At 39.7% G+C, this 18,637-nt stretch overlaps 1 protein-coding gene across 3 annotated transcripts in view; it reads right to left on the bottom strand.

Moving 5' to 3' along the window:
• The window catches only part of SLC12A1 (solute carrier family 12 member 1), a 97,647-nt gene that overhangs the window by 35,957 nt on the left and 43,053 nt on the right, over positions 1-18,637 (bottom strand). For all 3 annotated transcript variants that reach the window (XM_008956839.5, XM_003831481.5, XM_034938723.4), the window contains 5 exons: positions 18,401-18,502; positions 16,291-16,446; positions 12,172-12,271; positions 8,988-9,099; positions 613-753 (listed from right to left, as the gene is read on the bottom strand). In XM_008956839.5, coding sequence (XP_008955087.4) covers positions 613-753; positions 8,988-9,099; positions 12,172-12,271; positions 16,291-16,446; positions 18,401-18,502 — 611 coding nt within the window. The remainder of the gene's footprint in view (positions 1-612; positions 754-8,987; positions 9,100-12,171; positions 12,272-16,290; positions 16,447-18,400; positions 18,503-18,637) is intronic.

Genomic DNA, 18,637 nt, shown 5'->3' with positions numbered 1-18,637 from the left:
AACTAGGGAAAGATTTTATGTACTTACTATAGCAGAGATGAAGGAAAAAGGAAACAATAAGGGAGAAAAGATGTGAGAACTATGGGATTTAAGGTTGAGCTGTAGAGATTATTACATTTTATTCAACATTCTGTAAATAATTCAGGAGGATAGGGAGATTTTATGCCCAGATCACCATGCATTAATTTAGTTGGTCTAGCAGCTGCCCTAACACCATTTGCAAAAGAAAAAAGGAAAAGAATGCCTGACTTGAGCATTGCTATATGCAGTATGAGATATAAAAATAGTCTGAAGTTTCAATAGGATCCTGAATGTCGTCAACCACCAGAACAAATTTGCATTTCAATAAGTACGGGGGCAGAATGTATGCTGGTGGCCAAAGGCAACCTCATTTTCCATTTCCAGTGTATCATTCATAGTTCATTGTAATAGAACTTCTCTGCTTTTGTTCTAGCTTTGCCTATACCCAGGAATTCAAAATAATCCCTTAACCATCTGCACTGATCTCTGATGCTTGGCTGCCTAACTACAGCCGTTCACTTTGGGAGCCTTATTAACATGGACCACTAATTGTCTTTTGCCTCTGTGCTCATTCCCTCAATGCAGCCTTACCTGAAGAAGACTTCGGACACCATCCCTGAAACAGTCTGCCGCCACTGCAGCATAAAAAGCCTTGATTTTGTTCTTTATAAGCCAGGCCTGTTTTTTCCCCATGCCACTGTTCATCTCCTTAACACACAGTTTGCGCGGTCCCTTTGTGACACAATGAAATATTGGTTAGAATCCTGCTATTATATATCACATTGCTGTTGTTTTCTAAAGGACAAAAATAGCCAGCAATGCCCCATTGAGTTAAGGAATGGGAAAGAGGGAAAAACACCTCACTGAACAGGGTTCCACAGATTCAGCCTTTTGGAGATGACCTGCGGTATTCACACCATTCATTTTCTACCCAAAACATCTAGACTGATTAACATCTGCTTAATTTACTGCCTGACACTGAATGAAAGGAAGAGCTGAGGGCAACATGACACAAGGAAAATACTGAAAATGTGACTGAAGAGGCTTAGGATAAATACACAATCAACCTTTGACTCATTAGCGAGAGCCACTTTCAGGAACACCAAAGAAATCTCAGCTGGAGCCTAATTTCAAGAAATGGACAGAGCTCCATGGGAGGTAGAACATGGTGACCTGCAAATCCTGCCATGAACTGCACATCTTGTCAATTCTATTTGGCTGATGCATTGCTTTTTCGTGTGGCAAAAATACCCTTATACCACTTTTCCCTGTGTAATGTTGCCACACTTCCATTCAAATACATTAACATTTCCTTGTCATTCAATGAATTTGGTGGGAACAAAGGTTTACATACCTATGACCTAAGAAGAGTGGAAGAGATTAAGAGGGAAGAAGACAGGTGTTGTGATGGTTGATAAGGCATTTTATAATTTCAAGATTTAGTTCTGGAAACACATTTTTAATGAAAAATTCTATTTTTATTTCTCCTTCCTTAAATGTCCAAGCTAGTTCTTTTCTTCTCATGATGTAATTCAATCCAAAAGTTATTTCTGATTATCTGCCATATGTCTGACAGGGTACAAATCCATTTTCCCAGGAAATTCTTTTAATTTATAGAGAGATTTGTATTTCGTTGAGATGGCTTAGATTTTACATGAATCACTTGGGATCTTGATAAAATGCAGCCTTGTAGGTATTGAAGCAGGGCTCAAGATTTGGCATTTCTAACAAACTCCTGGAGGCAACAGATGCTGCTCCTCCTTAGACAGACCACACTTGGAGTCACGGTCTTAAAGGGTCTTAGATTGGAGAGAAAGGACATTGGGATGCATTAAAAAAAAAAAAAAAAAAAAAAAGCCCAGGCTTTGTGGTCAGACAAAACAAGTCTCAGATCTAAGCCTGAGGAGGTAATTCCTTATCTCTGAGCTTTTATATCTTATCCTTAAAATGAGGATAAACTCTTGCTCCTGCAAGGTTGCTTTAAGTAGTAATAATAAAGTACCTAGTGCAATGTCATCAAAGCCCCGGATGTGATTTTACCACTGTGCTTGCAGGAACACTGAACTGTGAGTCAGAATGTTGGGTTGAGATCTGGCACTGACTGGCTGACACCCTGGGTCTGCCATTTGTCCTCTCTTGAGGTATGTTCTACATTGATAAAACTCAGGCAATTGCCTAGGTCATCACTGCCCAATATGATAGCCTGTATGTCCATGCTGCTATTGAACATTTGAAATGTGGCTGGTTCACATTGAGATATGCTGGATGCATAAACTACACACTGGATTTCAAAGTCCTACTACAAAAAAGAATGTAAAATATCTCATTAATGTTTCTATATTGATTCTATATTGAAATTACAATATTTTGGACACACTGGGTTAATACAATATTATTAAAAATAAGTTTACCTATTTCTTTTTCCTTTTTAATTGGCTACTAGAAAATTTTAAATTACATATATGGCACATAATATATTTCTATTACACAACATTCAATCTCTGGGGTCCCTTCCATTTTAATATTCTATTTAAATTGGATCAGCCTCTTTATATTCTTATTTTTTCCAGCATATTTCCTAGAACCTGCCAACTTTTCAAAACAGTTTGGTTGACTTCCCATTAAAGGAAAATTTAAAAACAAGAAACTTCCATGAAGATAGAAAAGATAGAGAGATTGGCAGGGTAGTTACTAAACTAGATGACCTAGTCTAAGGAAAGATATGCCATTATGGATCAATTTAGCTCAGCTTTCCAGATTGTCAATGCATTTTGAATCACTAGTCCTTCTTTGAGCATTCTAAACTTCATCAACTGCAAAAAAAAGAAAGAATATTTTATTCAAGGAAGTTCAATGGTTACAGCAGCCATTAGATAGAAGAATAACAAACAGGAAATACTTTGAACCATCAGTGTAGTGAGTTGTACCACAGTGACTGTGAACCCCTGGGGAGAATGGCATTTATTTAAATAAATACAGTCTAATGTATGTCTGTTAGGATTATAAAAATCCAGATTAAACATTAATTGTGACAGAGAGATTTACTTTAATGCCTAAACTTGCCATATTGAGAAGTCATAAAAATGTTTCATGCAGAATCTCTCTTTGCTAAAAACGATTATAACATCATTGTAGCACACTTATTAATGCGAAGCAAGGAAGGCTGCAATACAAATGTAGTAAGAATAAAGCAAACTAACAAAGAGAAAAGACATACTGGAATACAATTATTCAACATTCAAATATGGCATAGTTACAAAAATGAATTTTACTACCCCATTATAATATTATAGAGATTAGCTTCAGTTGGGATCCAAAATATGAGTATATAAATTAATTCAGGATTCAAACAAAGAAGCTTTAAAAATCTTGTATATATTATAACTTTGATATTAATTGAGAAAGGGGTAAAGCATTTCTAATTATGTAGTGTGGAGAAGTTGATGTGATGTTACTTTAAATACGTGACTATCATGAAAAAGAGTTTGTAAAGGGGTTCCAACCCCATTCGGATCAAACAGAGGAATTCACCAAGTGCAGTATTCCTTCCAACTTTTTTCTTTTTTTTTAACATTGAAAGTCTTATTAGTCTGTCTTTGTTTTCATGGCTGCTTTGGTTGGAATTGTGGGAAAGAAAATTTTTCCCTTTCTGATTTGGTCCATATTATCTTACCATACATGCTAGTGCCCATTCATAGGTCATTTCTTTCTTTCAATATTTGGTCATGTCACTATTTTATTAACATCATAACAGAGGCTCACTGATAAAAAAAAATAAGATGCATCTAGAAAGAATACATTTTTTCCTTGGTGGATGTGAAATTTGAGATTAAGAGGAGGCTGAAAGATAGAAGAAGAAATGAGAATTTAGTTTTCCCTGGGTTATAAGGGCTTGAACTGCCTTCCTTATGCAGTTCAAGAGTTAAGAGGTAGGTGTCTTCTGTGAGATTTATTGAGAACTCCTCAAACAGAGAATTCAAAGAGAGCTTTATGTTTTCTTAAGATATTTTATAATTTTTTAGAAAAAAAAAGAGAAAAAGAAACAGGGTAAAAGTCTAAGAGAGAGCCGGTCAAAGTCCATCCCTTTCCTCCTTTACAGGAGAGGACAATCAGGTTTAAAGTAACATTAATGAGTAAGAAAAACATGAATGAAAATAGATTTACATTTTGGTATCCGTGTGTGAAATGATGAGAAGAATACCCATAAAATTCAGATAACATTGCCTCTGGGGACAGAGAGAACCAGGGGTCTGGAGTGGTATTAAAAGGGGCTTTAACTTGATCTGTAATGGCTTATTTCATTTAAAAAGTGAGTGGAAGGCCGAGTGCAATGGCTCATACCTATAATGGACTTTGGGAGGTCGAGGAGGGCAAATTGCTTGAGCCCAGGAGTTGGAGACCAGCCTGGGCAACATGGCAAAACCCTGTCTCTACAAAAAATACAAAAATTAGCTGGGTGTGGTGGCACATGCCTGTAGTCCCGGACACTGGGAAGGCTGAGGTGGGAGGATTGCTTGAGCCTGGGAGCTCAAGGCTGCAGTGAGCTATGATTGCGCCATTGTACTCCAGCTTAAGTGACAGAGGGAGACTCTGTCTCAAATAAATAAATAAGTAAATAAATAAATAAAAATAAAGTGAGTAGAAGCTTCTATAACCAATTTTTTTTTCTTTTTTCTTTTTTAGTCAGGGACTCACTGCATCTGGCCCAAAATGTTAACAGTCATTAATTAGGAAAAGTAGAATATAAATTAAAGGTCTCATTTAATTTTATATAGTGAGCCATATGAAACTGCCAGTATCAAACGATTTTGATCTAAAAAATGCAAATTTTATATGATTCAACCTAATTAATTTTTTTAGTGTTTCAAAATTTAAAAACAGAATCAATCTTTTTAAAAAATTCTTATTTCTTCAGCCACCAGCACAACACAATGTACTTGATAAAAGATGCCACTGTAAACCTGAAAGCCTTTTGCAAGGTAAGACAAGCAAAACTGAGAAAAGAGGTAAGTGGCGTGTTTTTGGACAATAATGACTTTATCTGATTTGTGTTCCAAATCCCAGATCAATGGAATTGACTTTCAATTCAATTAACTTTTGATCTTTAAACGTATACCTGTTTATTCATTTTAATGAAAAAAATCCTATTTTTAAATTTAAAATTGAGAAGTATATGAATAAGGAACTGCTGCAGTATGATGCCTTTGCACCTGGGAAAGGTAAGTGTCAACTGATCTCATAAGACTTCTAGAACTGAACATAGTGTGCCCAGAGAATTACAGGTACATAAATTCAAATTAAGTTATCTGGGATGATTGGTTTGGATATCTCTGCCTCTACTATGAATGACATAAGTGAGGAAACTCATTGACAAAGGCAGTGCTTATATGTGTCAGGATACATAGGGTAAAACTGGTGGAGGATGCAACTTGCAACTTTTAACTAATAACTTACCTTTTGCTGAACCTGTTGAACTTGGCTATGCTTAGAAATATGAGGGGGATACTACAAGGTGGAGTTTTCCTCCCTCTGTCTTCCTATGGTGATAAGAATGATAGGTACAAAAGAACAAATGACGCACATATTTAATATAAAGCCTATTGGGATAGAAATATGTCATTTATTTATTTTGTTAGTTCAAAAGAGAAGAATAGACAGTATTTTTTAAATTACCAAGCTGGATTGTTTAGAATGGGTCCCCAAATTTACCTTGATGAAGAGTTGCTCACTTGAAATCTTTAAGCTGAATAGTAAAAAAGCAAGAGAGAGGAAGAGGCCTGCGGAGAGTGTTAAGAGTTAGCTGGATAGTTGGAAGGCCACAGCGGGTGCTTGGGGCCCAGCAAAGAGTACAGCTCTCTTAATTTCAAATAATGATTATTTGAAATTAATTTCAAATCAAATAATGATTTACCATGCTGCAGTTGCAGGAAATGACAGCTGTGGCCACACGTTTTCCCTCTACCCACCCACATCAAAATGCCAATGAGTTCTACGTCTTGCTCCTTTCTGGTAATGTAACAGCACTTAAAGCAAGTACTTCAATAGCTGCAGGCCACCAGAAGGATGGAGCCCAGAGCCTGCTGTCTTGTGATTAGTGGGTGGAAGCACATATCTCACTGTTACATCATGATCAAACTGCTGCACACTTAAAAAGTTCAAAATCCAGTGTCTGGAACCCGGTTTTTCTAAGAAGGCATGCTTTAGGTTTTTATTGAAGGTAATATATTTCTGGAATAAAAATGGCAACTATAGCATACCAAAAATAATGATATTGACAATAACAATGAAAGCTAATTGAGCATTTACTCTTTGAGGGACACCAGACTCAGCATTAGAAAGCTTATCTTCTATAATTCAAATAGCAACTCTATAACGTAGGTGCTATTTTCATTATTTTCATTTTACAACTGAGAAAATTAAGGCACAGAGAGATGAAATTATGTGCCTAAGGGACTCACGGCTAACAGGTGGCAAAATAATGATTTGAAACTTGACTGTTATTCTCAAAAGCCCACGAGCACCATCTTTCTAGACTTAAAAACTAAATTGTCTTTCTCTTATTATCATCACTATTTAACATTTTCCACAAGGTTGGCCTAACCATCAACCATTGTGCTTTTGGAAAAAAATTTCTAATGGCATACTTACTCCCCCTATATCCCCTTCCATCTGTTTCTTTGCAAAGATGATTGACGACTGAGCCTAGAGTCTAAAAATGCTGTCAACATCTGCAGCCCCAGGAGCTCATACAAAGTAACTAACTGGAAAGTCATTAACTGATGCAGTAACTATTTTCTGTCCCCAAGAGAACCTTGGCACCTTGGAGCAGGACTCTTGGGCCCTACATGGAGATACCAGTATAGTAATGTATAATGCAGCCCAACATATGTGTCAAACAAACAGGGCCATTGGTGGCACAGACTGAGGTGCCTACTTCAAATGAAATGATATTCCAGCACTATCCTCCTGTATTATAGTTAAAGCAGCAAATGGTTAATTAAAAGCAATCTCTTTTGTTTCTGAGGAGACCCTTTCTCCTTTGCCAATAGATGACTGTTTATACTCCCAGTTTATTTCTTCAGTCCTAAAGATATTTTATTGCCTGATAAACTTAGTTTTCTCTAAATTGCTGGAGAAGAAAAACACCCCAAACTGCTTATTTCATCAAAACTGGCTCCTATATTATATTGGCCAAAATGAAATCCACCAATCCAGGGCACCAGAGTTGATAATATGAGAGAGGGGTGCTCGATAAGATTTTAAACAATTCTCTGGAGTCACAGTTGGTCATTACTTAACCTGTCAATCTCACAAGTACTCAGTAGGAGTCTCTCCATCTCCTACCAGATAATTGCATTAAGTTATATTGTTTGAATTACTGTCATATAAGCACTGAGAGGAAAGAGAATATGAACAACTGCTTCATAAAGCATTTAGAATATTGCCAAGTGTAAAGAAATGCTTAAGTGCTGATCATGATGACATGTGGTAAATTAGCCCCCAGCATCATGGCAGAGTTGACTGGCTCTAAAGTCACCTGACTTCCTGACAGCCCTATTCCTTGGCAAGTATTGGAGATTTAAGTAGTGGTGCTGGATTTCAATAGTACTCCCAAGGATGCAAGTGTGCTAAGGCTTTCTCCTCAAGGCGTGACACTTAGCACACTTGTGTGGCCTGCACTGATATCTTGGCTTTGCCACTTTCTTGTCATGTGATCCAGTGCAATAATTTAATTTTCCTGAATCTCACTTTCCCAATCGCTAAAATGGGAACAGGGCTACTTTTCTTTCCTGCTTCACTAGGCTATTGTGTGGCTCCAATAAGAAAAACTGTAGAAAAATGCTTTGAAGAAAAATGGTTTGAAGAATACGTAAGTACTTAAGTACTATAAAAATGCATTGATAGCTGAGAATTTTGAGTGGTGTGTGTGTGTGTGTGTGTGATAGAGAGAGAGAGAGGGAAAACAAGTAGAGGTGGGCTAGTGCGGAGGACTTAGACTTTATTATTATTATTATTATGGAGTCTTGCTCTGTAGCCCAGGCTGGAATGCAGTGGTGTGATCTTGACTCACCATAACCTCCACCTCCCAGGTTCAAGCGATTCTCCTGCCTCAGCCTCCTGAGTAGCTGGGATTACAGGCATGCATCACCATGCCCGGCTAATTTTTGTATTTTTAGTAGAGAGAGGGTTTCGCCATGATCGTCATGGTCTTGAACTCCTGACCTCAGGTGATCCACCCACCTTGGCCTCCCAAAGCGCTGGGATTACAGGCATGAGCCACTGCACCCTTTGGCTTATTATTTTATTATTATTTTAATGCTTTCTCCACACTTGAGAAATTGGTCAACAGTTATGATTAAATTACTAGCACCAGTTTTGAATACCTCTTAGGAAACTCACCAATAAGTTATTATTAGTCTACCATGTATTTCCTGGGCAAAAATAATTCATTTAGCTCTGAATGTTTATCTAAGGCATGAAAAACTTGGTTTAGTTTTTTGAGTATCTGCGATGTCATCAAACTTATCCAAATATTTAATGTAAATTCTATGTGCTGTCATTTAAGGCCATTATGTCTGGTTCTTTCCTCATCAGTTAATCTCTATAATAGTGCTCTATCTGGCTCATTCCATCTTTTTATATTTCTGTAGACAGTTATCACCCCAAATGCCTTCATTTTATTTCTGAGCCAGCTATCTTTTTCTTGACTCAAAGGCCATCATTTGGAAATATTTGTCACTTATAGTTGGTCTCTTATGAAATCTGAAACACATTACATCTACCTGTTTAAATTCAGGATCACGGGCTCTTGCTTGTCCTTGCTCTATGAATCAAGGTAGAGGGCTCTCCTATAAACTGTTTTTTTGCTATTTTCCTGTCACCGCATGTACCTTTTCTCCTCACCCAAAATAATCCAAGATAAGCAGGGAGGAAAAAGGACTTCCCTGGGGTGAAGTGGCTCTTACCACAAAGACTTCACAGCAGATGCAAAGGCCACTGTTCTTGGTAAAGGCGTGAGTTATGTCCAGGAGAGCAGGTCTTGTCATGGGTCCCCCTGTTAAGACAATGCACTGGGGCCTGGAAGTAAAAAAAAGATGTGAAAATGGGCCCCTGCAAGAAGCCTGTAACCTTAGAACCATTCCAATGGGATGACAGGTACAGAGGCTTGGAAAAATGGGGCAACCTCTCCCCTATCTATTTTTTGGGTTTCGCACCAGTATTCTTGAATCATCCTGCCTGTCTGTCTTGACATGTTTGTGTTCTCAGTTCAGTTAGTCCTCGCAAAAGTGTGAAGTAAGGAAAAAGTGGTCTTATGGTCCCTGATATGGTTTGGCTGTGTTCCCACCCAAATCTCATCTTGAATTGTAGCTTCCATAATCCCCACATATTGTGAGAGGGACCCAGTGGGAGGTAATTGAATCATGGGGACAGATGTTCCCATGCTGTTCTCATGGTAGTGAATAAGTCTGAAGAGACCTGATGGTTTTATAAAGAGCAGTTCCCCTGCATACACTCTCTTGCCTGTCACCATGTAAGACATGACTTTGTTCCTCCTTCACCCTCCGCCATGATTGTGAGGCCTCCTCAGCCATGTGGAACTGTGAGTCTATTAAATCTCTTTTTCTTGAAAAATTACCCAGTCTTGGGTATTTCTTCATAGCATCATGAAAATGGACTAAAATTCGTACTGGTAGAGTGGGGTGCTGCTGTAAAGATACCCAAAAATGTGGAAGTGACTTTGGAACTGGATATAACAGGCAGAGGCTGGAACAGTTTGGAGGGCTCAGAAGACAGAAAAATGTGGGAAAGTTTGGAACTTCCTAGAGACTTGGAGGGCTCAGAAGAAAGGAAGATGTGTAAAAGTTTGGAATTTCATAGAGACTTATTGAATGGCTTTGACCAAAATGCCGATAGTGATATGGACAATAAAGTTCAGGCTGAGGTGGTCTCAGATGGAGATGAAGAACTCCTTGGGAACTGGAGTAAAGGTCACTCTTGCTGTGCAAAGAGACTGGCAGCATTTTGCCTCTGCCCTAGAAATCTGTGAAACTTTGAACTTGAGAGAGATGATTTAGGTATCTGGCAGAAGAAATTTCTAAGCAGCAAAGTGTTCAAGAAGAAACAGAGCAAAAAAGTTGGAAAAATTTGCAGTAGAAAGGAAAAAACCATGTTCTGGGGAGAAATTTAAGCTGGCTGCAGAAATTTGCATAGGTAACAAGGAGGCAAATGCTAATCACCAAGACAATGGGGAAAATATTTCCGGGGCATGTCAGAGAACTTCACAGCAGCCTCTCTTATCACAGGCCTGGAGGCCCAGGAGGGAAATATCGTTTCCTGGGCATGGTCCAGGGCCCCCCTGCTGTGTGCAGCCTAGGGACTTGGTGCCCTTTGTCCTAGCTGCTCCAGCCATGGCTAAAAGGGGCCAAGGTATAGCTTGGATGGTGGCTTCAGAAGGTGAAAGTCCCAAACCTTGGCAGCTTTCATGTGGTGTTGGTCCTGTGGGTGCATAGAAGACTAGAATTGAGGTTTGAGAACCTCCTCCTAGATGTCAGAGGATGTATGGAAATGCCTGGATATCCAGGCAGAGGTGTGCTGCAGGGGCAGAGCACTCATGGAGAACCTCTGCTAGGGTAGTGCAGAAGGGAAATGTGGGGTCGGAGGCCCCAGACAGACTCCCCACTGGGGCACTGCCTAGTAGATCTGTAAGAAGAGGACCAGAGTGCTCTAGACCCCAGAATGGTAGATTCACCGACAGTTTGCACTGTGCACCTGGAAAAGCGGCAGACACTCAACACCAGCCAGTGAAAGCAGCCAGGAGGGAGGCTGTACCCTGCAAAGCCACAGGGGCAGAGCTGTTCAACACCATGGGAACCCACCTTGCATCAACATGACCTGGATATGAGACATGGAGTCAAAGGAGATCATTTTGGAGCTTTAAGATTTTACCGCCCCACTGGATTTCGGACTTGCATGGGGCATGTAGCCCCTTTGTTTTGGCCAATTTCTCCCATTTGGAACAGGTGTATTTACCAAATGCCTGTATCCCCATTGTATCTAGGAAGTAACTAACTTGCTTTTGATTTTACAGACTCATAGGCAGAAGGGACATGCCTTGTCTCAGATGAGACTTTGGACTGTGGACTTTTGAGTTAATGCTGAAATGAGTTAAGACTTCGGGGGACTGTTGGGAAGGCATGATTAGTTTTGAAATGTGAGGACAAGAAATCTGGGGGGGGGGCCAGGGATGGAATGATATGGTTTGGGCTGTGTCCCCACCTAAATCTCATCTTGAATTATAGTTCCCATAATCCCCATGTGTTGTGGGAGGGACCGAGTGGGAGGTAATTGAATCATGGGGGTGGGTTTTTCCTGTGCTGTTCTCATTACAGTGAATAAGTCTCCCAAGAACTGATGGTTTTATAAAGGGCAGTTCCCCTGCACACACTCCCTTACCTGCCGCCATGTAAGACATGCCTTTGCTCCTCCTTTGCCTTCTGCCATGATTGTGAGGCCTCCCCAGCCATGTGGAATGGTGAGTCCATTAAGCCTCTTTTTTTAAAATTATAAATTACCCAGTCTTGGGTATTTCTTCATAGCAGTATGAAAATGGACTAATACAGTCCCCCTGTCCTTTTTCCTCTAGCCACTTACCACAAATCCCAAGGCAATCTGTTCCTCTCCAAGCAAGATTTTTATGTTACTTTCTTTCATTCTTCATACAAGCTTGCACTTGAGGTTTTATTCAAAATAAGATACAACTAATGAAAAGCTAAAAGCGTTACTTTTAAGAGAATTCAGTAAGCCCTAAAGCCTTAAGCAGAATGGAAACAATAGCAGAGTAATGTGTGTGGGGATTTAGGATCATCTCTCTGAAGTCACGTTACTTAGTCCACCTTGCTATCTCCACGCATGGAAGGTGACACCTGGCACTATGAGGGGCTGTAGTTTGGGATGGGCATAGCTGAGTGTGGAAGGAAAGAAGCATCACTTACAGGAGGTGCTGTCATGAAAATGTGGCAGTTTTGTATGACTGCTTATTTTTAGAATGTACCCCTAAAGCTTATAACTACTTGAATGCCCTTGTCTCTTATAAAGGAGAGCCACTTCTAGGGTGGAACAACACCAGGATGCCTGAGACACCAGCTTTACCTGAAGTTTTTTACGTGGTCTTCCACTGTGGTTAATTCCAGAGCATTGTCTAAAGCACTCACATAGGAAAGAGCCTGTGTGGAGGAGCCCCAGTTCACATCTGTGGATAAAGGAGGAAATTGGCATAAAAAGCACTGACCTTTCCTCTGTGCACCATGAATAATTTTTACAAGTCATTCCCTTCTATGATTTTCCTTGGCTATGCCAGCAAAGATGAGTGCCCAAATTAGAGAAAATATAGTGTGGGATTTCCTAAAAAGCACTTTGTATCCTTCTATGAATACTACGTGAATCTTCAGAAGCGAAGGCTTCATTCCAGCAAAGGATCAGACTGTGCAACTGCAGTCCTAGAAATCTTGCTTGGTGGGAGAGGCTGTGCGATAACCACATTGCAGGCAGATAGACTTGGGAAACTGGTCAGTCCCTGAATAAATTCAAAGCGTCTTCACAAATTCTTTTTTTTTATTTTTTTTGAGATGGAGTTTCACTCTGTCACCAGGCTGGAGTGCAGTGGCACGATCTTGGCTGACTGCAACCTCCACCTCCCGGGTTCAAGAGATTTTCCTGCCTCAGCCTCCTGAGTAGCTGTGAGTACAGGCACCCACCACCATGTCTGGATAATTTTTGTATTTTTAGTAGAGACGGGGTTTCACCATATTGGCCAGACTGGTCTCAAACTCTTGACTTTGTGATCCACCCATCTCGGTCTCTCAAAGTGCTGGGATTACAGGCGTGAGCCACCGCGCCTGGCCCAAATTCTTAAACTGGAAGGAGAAGCAGCATTTCTGTATACACAGATAGTGTGCAGTAATCTTTATACTTTGAATAGTAAAACTGAATAGCACGGGAATTCTATGAAGAGGGTCAAGATTCTTTAGCAAACATTTTAGATGGATCTTTGAGAACCTAATCCCTAATCTTCATCATAAGGGAGGTCAGCTCTACCATCCCTCCCCTTCCCCCCACTCCGCTTTTTATTTTTGTTTGAGACGGAGTCTGGCTCTGTCGCCCAGGCTGGAGTGCAGTGGCGCGATCTGGGCTCACTGCAAGCTCCGCCTCCCGGGCTCACGCCATTCTTCTGCCTCAGCCTCCCGAGTAGCTGGGACTACAGGCGCCCGCCACCACGCCCGGCTAATTTTTTGTATTTTTTTAAGTAGAGACGGAGTTTCACCGTGTTAGCCAGGATGGTCTCCATCTCCTGACCTCGTGATCCACCCGCCTCGCCCTCCCAAAATGCTGGGATTACAGGCATGAGCCACTGTGCCCGGTCTTTTTTTTTTTTTTTTTTTTTTTTTTTTACGAATTTAAGTATTAAATGGATCTTCCAAGGTTTAAGAGAGGAAGTCCCTGGCAAGAATGTACAGATACACCCCAGATGACAAACAGAACCTATTCTCCTTAGCCTTGTTCTAGAAAGCCAGGGAAATGGGTGAACAATGATTATCTGGAGATAAAGAAGATCGATATTGATTAAGTGTTGATTGTGCATCAGGCATTAAGCATACCTTAGGCTGTTTATTTTTATAGGGATAAAAACTCTACTTGTCAATTGGACGTTTGTATGTAAAAAGTGAACCTTGAACAATACCTCACATCATATACAAAAATTAACTCAAAATGGATAATAGACCTAAATTTACTTTCCAAAGCATTAAAACTTCTAGAAGTTTGTGACTCTGGATAAGGAAAAGATACCTTAGATCAGATGCAACATGGTAAGCCATTAAAAAAAAAAGATAAATTAGACTTTACAAAAACTTAGAATTTTTACTCTTCAAAACAAACTGTAAGGAAAATAGAGAAACCACAGATCCAGAGAAAATATTTGCAAAACACATACTACTAAAGGATTTGCATCCAGAATAGATAAAGAACTCTCATTACTGAATAATAATAAAACAACTAAAAAATGAGCGAAAGATTTAAACAGACACTTGACTAAAAAAGATATATGGATGGCAAATAAGATGTTCAACATCGTTAATCATTGGGAAAATGCAAATTAAACCACAATGAGGTGGCACTACACATCTATTAGAATGGCTTTTAAAAAATCATCTGGCAATAATACATGCTGACAAACACGTGGAGCATCTAGGACTCTCATTCATGGCTTGTAGGAATGGAAAATCATACTGCTACCACAGAAAACAGTTTGGCAGTTTTGTATAAAGTTATATATACACTTACTATTAATCATAAATCCCACTACTAGATATTTACCCAAGGGAAAATGAAAACATAAGTCCACATAAAGTGCTGTGGACCTAAACTGAAAACAACTCAGATGACCATCAACTGGTGAATAGAATTTAAAAATATATGTGATGTATTCATACAATAGAATACTACTCAGTGATACCAAAGAATAAACCACTTACATATGCAACAGCATGGATAAATCTAAAAGCATTCTGCTAAGTGAAAGGAAGTCTTCTCAAAGGCTATATCATGTATGTTTCTATTTATGTGGTATTTTGGAAAAGGCAAAGCTACAGGATCAGACATCAGAAAAGCAGCTGCCTGAGGCTAAGTTGTAGGGTGGAGATTGACTACACAGGGGTATAATGGAACTTGTGAGGATGATGGAAATATCCTGTATCTTGATGATGGTTATAGCACTGTATGAGTTTGTCAAAACATATAGACAGCACATTTAAAAGGGCTGAATTTTGCCATATGTAAGTTATACGTGATATTAACAATATGTAAAGTAATAAAAGCTAAACAGACCCCTCCAAGGTAGTTACTACAAGCTCTGCTTTACTGGCAGAGTAAGGGAAAGGAGAATGTGAGGGTGGCTCTGGGTTACCCTGCACTGCACTGACTGCAGCTCCTCTTAAATTTAATATACATGGTACTAAAGTCAACACCCAAAGTTCAGATCCAATTGTTTATCCAGTTGATTAGCCTGTGGCATCTTCCTATTGCTCACAACATCAGATTCTTTGGCATGACCTTTACGTTTCTTATTTATCTGGCCCCCACCAACTCTTCCAGGCTCTCCCTGTGATCCTTCTCCCCATCACTCAGGAACTTTCTGTGTGTTGAAGGCCTTGAGCCTTCCCAAATATGCTGCCCCGCACTTGCATGTGTCCTTAATGTCATTCATGCTTCACCTTCTGCCCAAAATACCATTCCCTGACTCTGATTAACCAAACCCCAGTTGCTTGCTTTTTTTTAATTAAAAAAACCCCGCATTTATTTATTCATTTAAAAAATATTTGTTAAATGTCCACTGAGTGTTTGACTCTGTGAACATAAGTTAGGAACCAAAAAGTTTTCCTGGATAATTCCAAAGTTAATCCTTCCCTCCCCTTTTCTCAGCAATTTGCTCATATTACTCTCATAGTGGTTACTATATTGTATCATAATTAATTCCTTAAGTGTGACTCTGTGAACTCCTTGAGGACAGGGACTATATCTAATTTATCAGGACATCAGAAACAGAAAGTGATGTAATGGAAAGCTTGTCAGGTTGGTTTGGTATCATACACATTCTGGTTATATGGTCAGCTCCATCACATCTTGATTATTACTTTGGCAAGTAGTCAACTCTTTGAACCCCAGTTTCTTCATCTGTAAAATGGGACTAATAGTATTGTGATGATTGAATGAGTGCATGGTATATAATAGGTGCTCAACAAGGTTAACTATTGTTATTCTTATTCTTATTCTTATTTTTTGAGACAGAGTTTCGCTCTTGTTGCCCAGATTGGAGTGCAGTGGTGTGATCTCGGCTCACTGCAACCTCCGCCTTCCGGTTTCAAGTGATTCTCCTGCCTCAGCCTCCTGAGTAGCTGAGATTACAGGGGCCCGCCACCACACCCGGCTAATTTTTGTATTTTTAGTAGACATGGGGTTTCACCATGTTGGCCAGGCTGGTTTTGAACTCCTGACCTTGTGATCCGCCTACCTCAGCCTCCTAAAGTGCTGGGATTACAGGCGTGAGCCACCGCACCCGGCCCCAACTATTGTTACTATTATATTGCACGATATTATTAATATCCACCTTACATATGCCTCACCTAAGCACATAAAAACTGCTCAATAAATGCTTAATAAATGAGTAGTTAGAGAGAGATTTGGAAACCCTATTCCAGACAGTCATTATCTTACCTGGCTTCTTATAAGTCACATAGACGTAAAGGAAGAATTCAATGACATAGGTGATGACAGCTGCCCACCAGTTGATGACAAACATGACTGCACAGCACAAAACAGCTCCAAAAAGAGATACCCACATGTTGTAAATTCCATACGCAGGTCTCCATCCTGAAAACAAAATATGCAGAAGGAAAACTTCCACTCTACTATGATCATGGCACTGAATATTAGAAGAATGCAGGTAACATGCCTTTTTCCTGACATAAAGAATCAGAACTTTTAGGCCAAGTTCCAGAATCTGTGATTATTTTCCTATGGTCTTGGGTCCCTGGTCTATGAAGATGGTACTTACACCAAATAGAATGCTGTAAAGTTTAGGAAATGTTAAGCATCTGAAAAATATGCCATTCAGGACCCTCCATACTCCGTGCTCCCGGCTGTCTTCCCAAACTTCCAAACCTTGAGCATCTAGTATCTATGCCATCAGGAGCTGAAAAGAGGCAGGAGGAATGGAAAGAGTGGGATCTACCAGGTGGGGAGGAGAAACTTCTTGGTTGTCAGAGAAAGAAAAAGAGAAAACAATGGGCTTTTTGCTCCCTTGGAGAAGGTGGAGTAGTCATCAAGGGTCAATCTGCTTGACTTCCTGGTAGCTTCCATCACCCTAAGAGGACAGTGCTTGCCCTTTCAGAAATAATAATTGATGAAAAAAGATGGAGAAATGGCTTTTTAAACTTAATGGCGAGCAAAGGCTTCTTAAACCCAATGTGTTAATGTGTCATGCATTTTGCAATGAAAATATTTCTCACAGTGCGCACATGCGTGGGAGTTTTCTGTGTTCTCTTAGTTCCCTGAAATGGAGGCAACTGGAAGACAGTATGGACAGGAGGGAAAAGCTCTGATATGAAGGGCACCTTTTGTTAATGAATGGGGTATGTTTTAAATTAGGAGTTGCCAAAACACAGCAGAACTTTTAAGTGTTTGGGAGCAATTTCCTAAATGGCCACAAGATGGACATAGCACTTCAAGAACATCATTGAAAATAGTCTTATTTTTCTCTGAGTCTGGCTTCCCGTCTGTGTGTGTGTGTGTGTGTGTGTGTGTGTGTGTGTGTGTGTGTGTGTGAGGCAGACATTTTCTGGGTTTGTGTATCCATGTGTCTTCCTCTATATGCTGTTCTATATTTTCCTGTCTCTCCCCTTCTTTCCCGTTCTCTTTTTTACTGTTTTCCCTGGCTGCCTCTATTATTTCACCTTATTTTTCAAAAGTGGCCATAACATGGCATGGAGTCACACATTTCTGTGTTAACAAAACACACAAAGCAACAAAAATACTCTGCTACTTTCTGTAGCCTAGTATTCGTTAGATTAAGATTGGTCTGCCATCTATATTTTGTCTTATTGGCAGCAAGTTTTTCCAAAGGAGGCTTAATATCTTGTCAGGCCCTCAATGAGTGGAAATGTGTTTATATATCCGGTAAAAGTTCTCAAGGTGGAGAACTTTCTGAAGGTAGATAATGACAACTCTCTATTCTGGTAGAAAGGCAGAAGAAACTGTAGTGGACAATGAAAGCAAAGAAGAGGTGAGGAGTGACTAGAAAGGGGAAGGTTCTTTGGTGTGAAATTTTGAACAGCTTTAAACCACAGCCCAAAGGGTGCACTGATGCCACCAGCATCAATGCAGCCTGTCTACATTGCCTCCACTCAGCAGGTAATTATGGGAACTACTCATCCTTCTCTTCTGCACCATGGGCAGGAAACAAATTTGATAGTAAGGAAGTTTCAAATATATACATTAATTCCACTTCTGTGGTCACTTTCACCCTGGAAATAAATAGTGGTGTTTTTCTACTGCTGAAATAAGTGTGGTTTCTCTTGCAATGAATAATTTATTGCCACAGGAGAAAATTGACTTTCCGGTTGGTCAAAAAGGCCATTGCTCAAATGATTCTTTTTCTATTTCAAAACTCATCCCCAAACTCACCAAAATAAAGTGGATTACGCTTCCCACTAGGATATAAGGAAACATATAAACACAGATTGAACACTTTTCACTGATTTATTTCATTTTATTGAGACAAACTAACTGTTTGCTTAGGCATATTTTAGTTTGGAAGTCAGCTTACCTGGAGACTTGGCATAAGAGGCATGGAAGCAGGAGAAATTAATAAGTGCATATGAGGCCAGGAAAAAGTTGGAGATGATGGGAGCAATGGTGTTCAGTTCCGCTGTAAAAGTAACAGAATTGAACATGTACGTATGAGTGATGAGACCAGGGGCTGAACAGCTGTTATAGCCTCGAAGCTTGACTTTATTTGGAAATTGAAGACATAGCGAGCATCTGTCAAAGTTTAAGAAGTTAG

Source organism: Pan paniscus, chromosome 16 (genome assembly GCF_029289425.2).
Source record: "Pan paniscus chromosome 16, NHGRI_mPanPan1-v2.0_pri, whole genome shotgun sequence".
Lineage (NCBI taxonomy): Eukaryota > Metazoa > Chordata > Mammalia > Primates > Hominidae > Pan > Pan paniscus.
Note: the sequence above shows the minus strand (reverse complement) of the source record. Positions and strands in the feature narration are given on the sequence as shown.